General features: G+C 39.6%; 1 protein-coding gene across 1 annotated transcript in view; it reads right to left on the bottom strand.

Moving 5' to 3' along the window:
- ZNF804A (zinc finger protein 804A) overlaps positions 1–13409 on the bottom strand; it is a 343178-nt gene extending 329769 nt beyond the window's left edge. Inside the window, exon 1 of the mRNA XM_062201039.1 lies at positions 13299–13409. Coding sequence (XP_062057023.1) covers positions 13299–13409 — 111 coding nt within the window. The remainder of the gene's footprint in view (positions 1–13298) is intronic.
- Between the last annotated feature and the right edge of the window lie 1139 nt (positions 13410–14548).

Here is a 14548-nt window from a genome sequence, read left to right as displayed (position 1 = left end):
GCTTCCCAGGCCAGCAGTATGTAAAATGCTACATCTGAAATTCTATTAATATCAGTCTATGTGAAAATTAGGCTTAGGGTGTTTTTTATAGCAGCATGTAACATAATATCAATTCCTCTAAGTTTTGATACATAAAAATTGCATCTTTCTTGTTGAATCAATTTCTCAGTGATGGCAAACACAAATAGAACAATCTGTTATTTTACACAATGTACACCTTTTTATAAGAAATACAATCCTAATTGTCATGAAGGAAATCCCATTAAATTTTAATAAAATTTGTAAATTTTAATGTCTGATTTTTTAACCACTTTTGTATAGTATTACTTATGGCAATCAAGAAAACAAGAGACTGAGTTCAAAATTTCACATATTTTTTAATTCATATTTTAGCTATGCTTTCAATAAATAATGGTCATCACAACCCACTTTTACTTTGTTAAGTAAAGCATTCCACAGAAATTTCAATCAACTTAAATGACAAATTAATTGTGACATAAGTAAATAGATACTAAGAATCATGAAACCAGTAGATTGGAGGTACCCAGAAGGACCTAGAAACATCAACTTCAAGAGTGAAAACTGATATTGTTACAACAAACAGTAATAGTCTAGGAAGATGTGGTGGGTAGAGTCATCAGCTCCATGTCAGCATCATCTTGCTACACATTTTACACGTGAATGAGATAGAGAATGGTCAAGAATATATTACTTGATAAAGTACACTAGTATATAGCAAACATATCACAGAAGTATATTGAATTTTAATACTGAATAATCACATTTTAGAGTGATTTTTAGCTGAAAAAATTGTGGTAACTATATTTGACAAATTTATTAATTGGTAGTTATTTACTATGCCTGTCTATATAAGAGCAAGCGGAAATGTTATGTCGCCCCCTAGTGTAAATATTAATATTGTGACATCAAAAGTGCAAGGGTCCAAGAAGATACTCTAGGGAATCACAGGTAAGGAAGTTACTATGGAAAAGAGAGAAAGGAAATTCTAAGCTTTCCTAAACAGCTGACTTCCTATAGTCCTGTGACCTTTTTGTGTCATGGAATGACTGATATCTGAAGGTTTCCTTAAGATTTTTTATTTATTTATCTCCTAAAGTTTATAGAACCTAGTCCATGATGAAAGGAAGAAATTTTATACATTCTTGTGGCAGGTATAAGAGGTTCCATAAGCAAATTAAGTGATATATCCTAAGTGTCTATGTACACCTGAAATGAATATGCTGAAATCCCAATCTCCAAAGTAATGTTATGAAGATGGGGCCTTGGGAGATGATTTGATTATGGAGAATCTCACCTAGGAAGTGCCTGTCCCCTTTCACAAATGTGAGGTTAAAGTGAAAAGTCTATCTAGAAGAAAACATGACCTCACCAAACACTACATCTCCTGGTACCTTGATCATGAACTTTCCATCCTCCTGAATCATCAGAAATAAATTTCTACTGCATGTAACCCATGCATTCAATGGTACATTGTTATAAACTAGGATACCAGGGCAGACTAGGACACTTAGAAAATAATAAAAATATGTATTTGGTTCAAAATAGTAAAAGTGTGTAAATTAGGTAAATCTGATTATATATAATGAGTGAAATTTTTAATAGAGATACAAATCTCCCAGCTAAAAGTACTATGAAAAGCTAGTATCATTGATTGAAGGTTTATGTGTCAAACTTCATGCAAATTAGAATATATTCTTTATTTCTTGTAATTGATAAATCATCTTGTAGGTAGGTATTTCACCTCCTTTTAAAGACAGTACACTAACAATGATTGAGTTGAACTTTACCAAAAGTCATAAAACTAATGACTAATTGTAGCACACTTCCCTTGTCTGATCAATTCCCTCATTATCTTCATAACATTACACTGATTTTAATGAGATTAGCAATATGCCAGTTTAATTAACTTTATGTTTTCACTCTTCCCTGCAGTTTAGAATGATTCTGCAACACACTGGCTGAAGAGATCTAAGTCAACACTACTGGGAATGTCTGGGGAAGAATGAACATTCCACTTTTCATCCTTCCCCCTTCTGCTTTTTGCCAAGAATATCGATGTCAGGACAGGGCTTGTAGTGCAAGTCACCATTTGAGACACCAGTATTCCATATTAGAGTGCTTGTTTGAGCTGCAGCTACTAAATTTCTGATCCGGCTCCCTGGGAATGCATTCAGGTAGGCAGCAAATGATGGGTCAAATGCTTGGGCACCCACATGGGAAACTCAGATGGAGTTACGGGCTTCGACTTTGGCCTGGTCCATCTCTACCTTCTTGCAGGCCAAAGAAAGTTTCTCTCTCTCTCTCTCTCTCTCTCTCTCTCTTCCTCTGTCTCTCACTTTTCTTTAAAAGCAGATGAAAAATTAAAAAAATTTTAAAATATTAAAAATAAAAAATAGATGTCATAAGTAATGTAGTAACCACCTTGAAACTGTAGGAAAATTCAAATAAAATTAGAGCATCTTTGTCCTTGGAATTAAGCTGAGTCACTTAATGTTAGAAAATTTTGCATATTTCCTATTTGTAGATTCTTATAACAAGAAAAATGAAAATTTATATGGATCGCTAGTTAGATATTTGGGGTTTGATTTTACAAACATTTATACTCGCTATTTACGGAGAGTTAGACCTATGTGGGGTTATATAGTTTTAGTATTTTCAATGACATGATGAAGGCAGGCACAGCTGGATCCAAGAACACAATTCTATAGTAGAAGCAGTCATTCTCTTCCCATTATCATGACGATATTTTGTCCAGATAACCAGGGTCTTCAACAAGGAGTAGACATTTGCTAAAAATCAAGTTTTTAAATAAATACTCCAGAAGTAAGATCTGTCTTTCCAGTGACACTTCCTTGGGGTAAGGATTATATTACTGCAGACATTTCCATTACACAAAGAATCAATATTTAATCCCATCTTTCTGCCCTTGACCTGTATTAAGAAAAATCCTTAAGTACAAACCTCTCTCTGATCACTAAACCATTTCCTTTTCTGTAACTGATATCTCACTTCCCTGCCAGAAACTTCTCCAGGAATCTCCTGCATTCCATAATGTACCTAAATTTGCTGGTTACTCCAAGAGTACCAGACTTTTTCAAAAGCCTCTCCAAGACAAACTTGTTAACTCCATACTATATGCTTTAAGTGTTTCCTGTCTGAGGACAGATGATAGAGACTGAGTGTGCCCTTCAAACACATATGCTGAAACCCTAACCCACAATGTGTTAGTATTGGAAGGTAAGGCCTCTGGGAGGAAATTGGATCACGAAGGTAGAATGCTCATGAATGAGATTAATCCACTCCACCAAGTGAGGATATAATGAGAAGACAGCCATCTGGATACCAGAAAGCAGACGTTTACTTTGATGCTGGGCTTTGCAGACTACAGAAATGTGAGATATAAGTATTTGGTATTGAGCCACGCAGTCTATAGTCATTTGTTATACAACCCCAAAGTGACTACAGCAACAAGTTAAGTTTTGAATTGTTGTTATTAACTTGAAACCCTACTGGCTAAGTTTGGGAGAAAATCTGTGCACTAAGAATAAACCTTCCCCTTTGACAAAACACTTCTGCAGGGGTCACAAGAAAGTACAGCTATGCATAATTGAGTCTCACAGGAGGAATGGAAGGTGAATCCAAGGATCCCGAATCCTCCCCTCAGGACTCCCAACCTTGTCATCTCCAGTTACGGCCACTACTACCTATGTTAAGGTGACTGGAACCAAGTTTCTCTTACCTCGTGTCTCCAGAGACATTGGTCACTACAAAGGTCTAGAACTCCAACATTCTACCTCAATTTCTAAATTTAAATCCCTATATGGCTAGGTTACATATGTTTTCTTAATACAATTCACTACATTTCCACATGTTCTAAAATCCTTGGACTGTTTTCTCTTGAGTTCATAAATGTCTGTTATCAACAATTCTCTGTAGATTCAAATTTTTCAATGAAGTTAAACTTCACCTTTTTGACATTTTTGGTCCAAGTAAAATCTATTTGTCTTGAAAACATTGCTCCCCTGTCTCTGTCTCAAGATGTGGATGCTCACATTCTAGTGTGGCAATAAAGTCACAAGTCTGCCTCATTCTACCTGAATACTTATTGAGCTTCCTCATCCCCAAAAGTCCTCAGCTTTGAGTCCCATTGCCCTGTAACCCTCGTTGCACTGTAATCAGGTTGTCCTCCCTTCCTCCTACTGGCCAACCATCCATTCTCAGTCACACTTGAGAAAGGTTTAAAAAATAAATAAATAAAAGCTAAACCATGGTCAGGAGCTTATCTGGATTGAAGAGTGAAGTATGGTGTTTTAGGTCAAACATGGAAGTTTACCAGTTCTGATGTTTACTAACACCAGACAAGGTGTTGATCAAGATGTAAAAACAAGACCACTACAGCAATGACAAAATGAAAAGACTGTTTTTGTTGCCTAACATCTCTGATCCACTACCCAACATGAGCAAGAACTGCATCATTACCAATTACAGCTTTAGCACACAGTCTCTCTCAACTCCTAGATTAAATAAAATAAAATAATAAATAATAAAATAGGGGCCAGCACTGTGGTGTAGTGGGTGGAGCCACCGCCTGCGGTGCTGGCATCCCATATGGACACTGGTTCAAGTCCTGGCTGCTTCACTTCCAATCCAGCTCTTTGCTATGGCCTGGGAAAGCAGTCGAGGATGGCCCAAGTCCTTGGGCCCCTGTACCTACGTAGGAGACCAGGAGGAAGCTCCTGACTCCTGGCTTCAGATCAGCGCAGCTCTGGCCGTTGAGGCAACTGGGAAGTGAACCAGCGGATGGAAGACCTCTCTCTCTCTCCGCCTCTCCTTCTCTCTGTGTAACTCTGACTTTCAAATAATTAAATAAATCTTTAAAATAAATAAATAAATAAAAGTACTAAAATAAGCAAGCATAGAATTGTTCCTTTTTTATCATGGTACCCAATAAGGAATACAACAGTGCCCCCCAAACACCCCCACAATACTCCTCATATCCTCTTAATGAGATGCAGCAAACGCCCCCATGGCCTGCATTTTGTCTGGTTCCAACAAACACTAATATGCTCAACTTGGTTCAGCCAAAGCTGTGTTCCTATGGTTTTTGTCTGACGGACTTTGAAAATAACTGCACATACTTTTCAAGTTTTTCATGAAGACATTCTTGTTTGTAAAAAGCAAGTTCTTCATTTTAAATGGTTCAACTTAAAACTTATTTTCTTTAATTTACCAAAGTGTACACTTTTGAAATCAACTTTAAAAATATTTACTTTCTTTTAGAGCTAGCTTGATTTCATCTTCGAGTTATAATACATGCATGTGTGGTTAGCTATTGGACTGGAACAGATAGGTCTAAGTATATTTTACACATTAATAAGTAGAATATAGCATTTCTTTTTGTTGGCAAGAGATTGATTGAAGGATAGCCTGTAATTCAGGCAAAGAAAGTTATATAAACTTGATTATAAAATAACAAAATCTAGTAATAACTGTATAAATTTTTTTTTTTTTTGACAGGCAGAGTGGACAGTGAGAGAGAGACAGAGAGAAAGGTCTTCCTTTACCGTTGGTTCACCCTCCAATGGCCGCCGCGGTAGGCACGCTGCGGCCGGCGCACCGCGCTGATCTGATGGCAGGAGCCAGGTGCTTCTCCTGGTCTCCCATGGGGTGCAGGGCCCAAGCACTTGGGCCATCCTCCACTGCACTCCCTGGCCACAGCAGAGAGCTGGCCTGGAAGAGGGGCAACCGGGACAGGATCGGTGCCCCGACCGGGACTAGAACCCGGTGTGCCGGCGCCGCAAGGCGGAGGATTAGCCTAGTGAGCCGCGGCACCAGCCATAACTGTATAAATTTTAAATCTTTGTGGTTATCAATATCAACTCACCTATTTCTTTCTATATCCACAACGGATTTATATTTACAATATTTAGTTACATTATTATTAAAAAGATAAACTAATGTTCTCTGTATTGAGGTTTTAAATATACAGAATCAATTGTATATATGTGTGTGCATACCTACACACATAATTTACTGTGAGGAATTGACTCAGTGATTCTAAGAACTGGTAAATATGAAATCTGAAGGGCATGCTGGCAGACTAAAAGTTCAGGAAGGGGTTGATGCATTAGACTTCAAGCATAATTTCTTCTCATCCAGAAAACCTCAGTTTTCACGCTTTTGTATTTATTTATTTGACAGGTAGAGTTATAGACAGTGAGAGAGAGAGAGAGAGAAAGGTCTTCCTTCCATTGGTTCACTCCCCAAATGGTAACCATGGCCAGCGTTGCACTGATCCAAAGCCAGGAGCCAGGTGTTTCCTCCCAGTCTCCCATGCGGGTACAGGGGCACAAGGACTTGGGCCATTCTCCCTTGCCCTCTGGGGCCACAGCAGAGAGCTGGACTGGAAGAGAAGCAACCAGGACTAGAACCCGGTGCCCATATTGGATGCCAGTGCCATAGGCAGATGATTAACCAAATGAGCCACGGTGCTGGCCCCAGTTTTCACTCTTAAGAACTTTGAATTGATTACATGGAACTAACTGATATTATCAAGGGTAACAATGTCTGTAGAATATCTTTTTTTTTTTTTTTGGAAAGGCAGAACTACAGAGAGGTAGAAGTGCAGAGAGAGAAAGAGAGAGAGGTCTTCCATCCGCTGGTTCACTCCACCAGATGGCCGCAAATACAAGAGCTACGCTGATCTGAAGCCAGGAGCCTGGAGCTTCTTCAGGGTCTCCCAACTGGGTGCAGGGGTCCAAGCACTTGGGCCATCTTTCATTGCTTTCCCAGGCCATAGCAGAAAGCTTGATTGGAAGTAGAGCAGCCAAGACTCGAACTGGCATCCATATGGGATGCTGGCACCAGCCCCTATAGAATATCTTTTATAATTAGATTAGTAGTTGATCAGTAAGTGGAAGATATTCTAGTTGACACACAAAACCAACCAACACAACCAAAACTGCTTATTTTTCTAAAGCCACAGAAGAAAAAAATGTTTTCTTTTAACCAACACAGCACTGCCATTATAAACATTTGGTATATTAAATGGACTTATATAGAGAAAATTATGTAACTTTCTTCCAATAGTGCCAAACCATTTTGGAGGAGTTCAGAGCAATAGACCTGGTAATGAATGGTGTTTACTTTGACAACTAGGACTGAGTTTTATTTATTAATTTCCCTCACTTTTCTTATACTGAGCTAGAAAGGGCACTATATTACATTTATAAAACTCTATGAAACCTTACTAGTTAAAAATATCATTATATTATAGTACATATTGTAAGGTCTTCTCAAATGCAAGGAATAATTTAGAACAAAATTAAACAAATCAAGTGATTTGAGGCTAAAATTTTTAGAAACAGAAACAAAACTATACTTCTGTTTTGTGGTAAGCAATATAAAACGTGATAAATACAAATAGCTTCTTCAGGAGTTTTGGCTGTAGTATATTACGGATTATAATTGCTACATTTTTTGCTAAAGGATTATTCAAACTCCTGATATACAGTATTCCCTTGCAACAACCCTCTCTATTGGAGATAACTGGAGGAAATTATTTTCACATTACATTATTACCACAATTATTAAAAATATGATTTCCTGTAACCATAACAGTTTTAGTAAAACATTTTCCAAGTGTGCTATGGGAGCTAAACTGGTCCATTTAAGTATAAATTAAAGAATAAAATCACATTCAGAATTAATTATGAAAAACACACATACACACACACAAAAAATGAGAATACTATCAGTCTGGGACCTAAGTTAGCCTGTCATTTTAAAATGCAAAAATGCATTACCCTCAGGGGCTTGTTATAGCTAAGAGGTAAAGCCACCAACTATGATCCCCTACATCCCTTATGGACGCCAGTTCCTGTCTCAGCTGCTCCATGTCCAATCCAGCTCCCTGTCTGGAAAAAGCAACAGAATATGATCAAAGCGTTTAGGCCTCTGCCAACCCAAGAGGGAGATTCTGATGAAGCTCCTGGCTCTTGGCTCTGGTTTGGCCCAGCCATGGCCATTGTAGCCATCTAGAAGATGGAAGATCTCTCTGTCTTTCCCTCTCTTTCTCTGCAACACTGCCTTTTAAATAAATAAATGTTTTGTTTTTTAAAATGTTTAACCCTCAAATTCCTACATGTTTACTTTTATGATAATATCTCGATGTTTGATTTGGAGATCACTGTTAACTGGTATAAAAAGGATAGAAAAATAAGAAAACACTGAAAAGTTTTTAAAGATCATTATCTTCCTAATAGTTCATGCGTTGAAGGACACATGTTGAACAACAAAAACATTTTTAATTTCTCTATAGATAGATTAGATTCTTGGACCAAACAAGAGGTAAAACATTCAAGTTCTTTCATTCTTTAGAAAGGTGATGCAAGTAAGTGAAAAGTTTACATAGCAGGAAAAGCAGAGTAGACTGTCAAACTGGGAAGCACATTCTTCTTGAAATGCCATTTACACTCAAATATTTCAAAAATAATGCATTACTAAACAATCTACATCTGCAGCCTGAATTTGTCCCTGACTATAATTTGAAGAAACCTCAGGCTTAGGTGTTTCCAGAAGATCTTGATAATCTGTATTTTTAGTAAAAATGTAATCACAGTGATTGAAAAACTAGAAAATATTGGTGCATAACAAAAATGTAAAGATAAGTAAAGATGGTGACATAATAAAACATCTCAATTTTCACTTAATCAACTAACAAACATATGCAGGAATCATGGTTATTAGATTCAACTTTACAATACTACTTACATTGTAGAGTCATAATAACAATAATTCAGTCATCAATTACTTCCCTTACTTGAAGAATGAATTATGCAAATGCATATACTGTAAAGTTTCACTACAGAAAAAAAAAAACACAGCAAGGAATATATGACACCTTAAGTTCAGAAAAGTAGACACAGACTTCATACTGAACGTGCAAGAGTTTAAAAGGAAGTTAGAAGAATAAATAACCAGACGGATTTTGTGAACAAATTCATAAAGTGAGTAAGTTATAAGATACATTATGATATATCTCTCTCTCATCCTTGAACTCTTTTGAGGACATTAATCTAACCAGGCTATTTTTTCAACAGCACCAGTTCAATAACTGTTCTCCTTACTTTTAGGCACAATCTTAAAGTGCCAGCAAGTGAGGTTTCAGTGAGTAGATACTTCTAAGTTATACCCCTAGAAGATCATGCAACTGAGGCTCCTCAAAAAATCTAAATGAACTAACAAATATGTCAAGAACCCATTAATAAATTAGTACTTCCTTTTTTTTTTCCCAAAACCTGGCACTTTTTATATTGAAAATGGAAGGCAGCTTACAGAAACAGGGTCTAGCCTACTCATAAGTGATGTTTTTGTGTTAGATGAACAGAAGTAGAATAAATTCAAATTCAAATTATCCTGTGAATCTGGAATTACTTTTCTACATCTGGATGCAAATGGAAAAGTGAAGCACTGTCAACCAAATCAATAACATGATATAAATGCTTAATTCCTATTATTATATGACTCCTATGGATTCCATAATTGAAAATACAAACGATAGCGGAAGGATGTCAGCAGCCAAGGAATCTGTACTACAATATTGATTCATCCTATCACCTAAAATCCACCATTTTTTTGAATTCCACATTCACTGAAATAGACAAAATACTATTATGATACTCAAATGCTGACCAATTATCAAAACTTAACAAGCACATTAGTAATAATGCCCAAAGTTCAAAAAGCAAACTTAAATTCTATATTAAAATTGTGCATGCACACGTACACACTTCACATATAAATATTCTGTATTAAAAACTTCAAAACATATAATTAGGCCAAGTAAATTTTGGGATCAGTTGTAAATCATTGTCAAAAAATAGCACAATTTAAGCACAATTAAATGTCTTAATCCAATAAGCAACAGCTTACAAAATAGATTGAGTAAATCTCAAGAGAAAGAAAAATAATCCATGGAAAGTAAATTTTATTAATTGCAACTAAGTCCTATAATATATCCAGCAAAATTCTGGATAACTATTAAAATGCTAACATATTTCTGTTCCATGAAACCAAATCTGTATCACAGATATGATGCCATTTGTAGCAGAAATCATGACAAATAAACTGGCCTATGTTTTTCTTGTAATATATTACAAAACAGAGATTTGTACATTTCTAGTTAACATAGTCAAGTGGAATACATTTAGAAGCTCATGAATAGGATCAAGATTAACAGTAGCTTTAATTTTTAAGGTTTTTTTTTTTTGGAACTTATGTTTGAGTGACAAAATAACATCTATTGCAAGGATGTATATTTTAATGATCTCAATATGAATGTCAGGATTGCATTCTGTAATGAGGTCTAAAGTAATTAATCAGTGTCACTGAAACTGCACTTACACTGTTTATTCTAAAAGTAACTTCTAGGTTATGATAGAACACTGTCCTAATAGTTGCAGCCTATTTTGATGCTATAATTTTTTTAAGATTATGGGGTCATTTTAAAAAAATCAAATTAACACAAATGCCAAAATACATATTATCTAGTAATTGAATCTATTTGAATTGCTTTGAAAAATCAAAGTGCTCTTTCCCTGAATGGCTTCATATACTAAGTTATTCTTTCCAGAAATAAGAAAAAAAGAAACTAAGATTTTACTAAAATCCTTTAAACTTATTGCATATTTCAAAAATATATTGATGTTTTAGAAGGCAAAAGTAAAATATATGAAAATCAAATTGAAAATAAAGTAGTAAGGATACCATTTTTTCTCCATCAAACTAGGATTGAATACACAATAAATATGTCATTTTATCCATTAATTTAACAACAAATAATTTTTAAAAGAACTGTAAAATAACAATAAAATTCTTACTTGAAAATTTAAAATGTGGTATACATATTGTTTCAGATAATATTTGTTTTTTATCAATGTTGATAATTCTTAGAAGTTTTAGATTGAGTTCTCTATTTTTAGCTGATACTAAGTTGTAGTTCATAGGAATTCCTCACAGGATATATGTACTTCGAAGAAAAAATTTTGGTAAGTTAGACAGCTTTTTAAAAATTAAAATCAGTCATTTATGGATATGTCCAGAACCTCTTCGGGTGTATTGAAAGCAAGGCACAAAAATTCACTGTCTGCAACAAAACCCATCAAAATAAATCAAGAACACACATATACAGCATATATTACCCTGTAAAGAAATAGTTTCAGATATGCTTGGATCACATATGAAAACCTCCATTATTTTAGCCCATGAAAATACAACCATGGCTATTTTTAAACAACCTGGAATGAATACCATGAAAGGCCCTCTAAGTCTCTTTGGTGATAGCTACAATAAATACCATAGGAGTTATTTCAAAAGCTGAGCCTTGTTTGTTGCTCCTGATATTTTTCTATATTTAAATATATTCATCTCTTTCAGGTAGCTGATTTTTATCATCTATTTAATCAGAAGTTTACATGGGCAAATCTAGACTTTAACCTAGTTTTTGTTAAAAAAAAAAAAAAGAGGAATAAAGAACTAATCAACTTCAATCACAACAAACCAGTCAGCATGAGCAAATTCAACTATTGTTAGAAACCCAAGGCTCACTTAAGAATCTTCATTAATAGTATTTTAACAAGTTGAGGTATGGCAACTAAGATTTTTTTTCTTTAACTCCATTGTATCTTCTATCACTCTATTATGATAATCACGGAAATAAAATCTTGTAAAATCAATCTGTCCTTTCCTATAAGTGAAACTTGATTTAAAAAAATAAACCGGTGCTATTTTATTCTAAATGAAACCTTTATCTCCCTCCTTCCCCCTCAATTTTTACCTCCATATCTCGCTGAGTCCAGTAGCTAGGGCCAAAACTGTTTCAGTAATTCCTTTAGCCTCTGCTTATTCCTCTATGCAGCAGGCCATTAAAGACTGCAAAAAAGTATTTTCACTTTCTTTTGTTCAACAACAGTCAAGCCCATTTAGAGCAACAACAAAAGCAACACTCTAGCCCTGCTTTTTAGTCTTAAATTAAGAGCCAAAAGGAGGTAGCCAATAGATTCAAAGAAGAGAGAAATCAAGTGCAGCACACACTTCAGTGCCAATGTTCACTTAGGACTTCAGATGAGAACTTTTCATCATTGTAAAATACACACCTCAGCACATTTTATTTATTTAATTAGAAACATGCTTGAACATCTATCAAGAAAACTAGATTAAGAATGAGTATTTACATTTGTACTGAGTCTGTCCTTTAAGTTCTACTTGAGTGGGTTCAGGCTAAGCAATTCCACTGGGGGGGGGGGGGTGGGGAGCCTGCTGATGCACGCAGGTTTTGTGAGTCACACATTTGTATGGGCCACTTGACTTGGGCTCTACTCTTCACAGTGCTTAGCCTAAGGAGGCTTCCTCTACTTCCTTTCTCCATTATGGAGGTGTATACTTCTCCAGAGACACCAACCCACGAAAGCGCTGCAGGGAGGTGTAGCCACGAGGCGATCTGGATGGAGACTGGGCGCTGTCACCAGGCACTATCTGGACGCTCAGTGCATCCTCCCCCACCAATCAGGAGTGCGCTCCCTACCAAGACGCTGCCTGATGAAGCTCTGTGGTCCAGTGAGAACCTTCCAGCAACGGCATGGATTCTCTTTGCCTAAGAGGCTTCCTAATGGCTCTCACCATGACGCGGTGATTGCCCTTCACACTCATCCCCAACCTCTGCTCGAGGGGCAAGTGGGAAGTTGACAGCTCGGGTTTCTGGAACGCTCTGTTCAGCTTAGCACTGACAACTTCTCCCTGCACAAGTTTGTCGCCAGACCGTCTTCGGCTAGAGCCGGCATACTCGCACAAACTCTGTCAAGAGCATCACTCAATCCCGCCACTTCCCCCGCGCCACCAGCCACATGGCTCCCTGCCTCCAACAGATTCCCACCTCCTCCTTCACCTTCACTCCCAGAGCTGCGACACTTGGGGTTGGGGTTCTTTCCCTGCCTTTTGGAGGAGGTTCTGCCGACACAATTCGCCTCGAGTAAGAAGCGGCTGTGGTAAGCGTCAGGCATGTTGGAGAGAGGCGGAGGGCGCACAGAGCCTCGTGGAAGTGTGAAGAAAAGCCAGGGATCACAGCACGCCTAAGGCGCCTTCCTTTTCCCACACCTAATTCTCACCCACGCCCGCCGGAGCAAGAAATGAATGCATTAGAAACCGAACGGAATCACAACATCTCCACACCTCACTGTAACCCCAATCCTCCAAATGAGAGCGAGAGAGAGAATTTTTACCTGAGTTTTGTTCCCGTTCTTGCTGAGAGGGCCCCGGAAAACTCCCTTGATGTTGCGAAAGTGTCCGTTGCTGAGACGCGTGGAGCTGATGACAATGTAGTAACACTCCATGGGGCAGCCGCCGCCTCCTCAAGCGCAGCCGCCGCGTCCATGCACCCCGCTCCCGCAGCCGCAGCGCGCCAGGGCCGGGCAGGGCGCGCGGGGACCCGCCGGCAGGGCCCCAGCCGCCGCCGCCGCCGCTCCGCACGCCCTGAGGAGGCAGCCTCGTTACGGCCGGCGGCCGCGCGCGCCCAGGCGCCCCCGCCTCCGCATGCCCAGTCTTTCCCTCTCTTGGAGCGTGTGCGCTTCTCTGCCAATTCGCGTTGGGACGATGAGCCCCGCGGGAGCAGCCCTGGCCGGGAGGGGCGGGGGGCGGGGGTGGCGCCGGCCAGGAAGACGGAGCCGAGCGCCAGTCAGCGGCGGCGCGGGAGGCGAGCGGAGCCGGGCTGCGGGAGCCGCCCGCGCGGCAGCGGCAGCAGCGGCAGCAGCGGCGACGGCGGCGGCAGCATCCCCCGCTCTCGGCGCCCGCTCTCAGAGTTGCGGCTGCTGGCAGGCATGAGTGTTATTATAGTGAGCGGCGTTGCCGGTCCATTGCACTGAGCCAATGGCAGGGAGCCACTGGGCTGATAGCGAGAGCTGTCAGAGGAGTACATCTGTCACCCGCTGCCTCCCCCCGCCCTCCCCCGCCGCCGCCGCCGCCGCCGCCGGGACCCGCGGCCGCGCCAACCGGGCCGCGAGCTGGAGCGCCCCGCGCAGCGCGGCGACCGCAGAGGGCTGGGGGCGCGACGACGGCCGCAGCGGGCGGGCTGCAGGGCTGCAAGGGCGGCCGCCGCCGGAGAGTGGGAGACTCCTCCAAGGTGGGGGCGGAGGGAAATGGAACAGAACGCGATTTCTAGCCGGGCCAGTCGGGGTGGGGGTGGGGAAGGGGGTGGGGGTGGGGAGGGGTGATAAATAAATTAATAATTCAGTACCCAGAGCCAACCGCTTCCAACTGCAGCGAATCTAGGCAGGTGCCCGCAGCGTCTCCTCTCTTGGGGACTACTCATCGGGTTTGGCTCAGTGGGCTTTATGTGTTTTTTAACATATTTTGGGCACTGAGGATGGCATCCTGTTCAGAACCTTAGAGAGACTAGGAGAGAAAAATGCGCCCCCTCCTCAGCTTCCCCCACCCCCTCCCCCAATACAGGGACCTTAAACCGCCCGTGTGGATG

This window comes from Lepus europaeus, chromosome 1, assembly GCF_033115175.1.
Source record: "Lepus europaeus isolate LE1 chromosome 1, mLepTim1.pri, whole genome shotgun sequence".
Taxonomy (NCBI): domain Eukaryota; kingdom Metazoa; phylum Chordata; class Mammalia; order Lagomorpha; family Leporidae; genus Lepus; species Lepus europaeus.
This window is presented reverse-complemented; position numbering and strand designations above follow the sequence as displayed.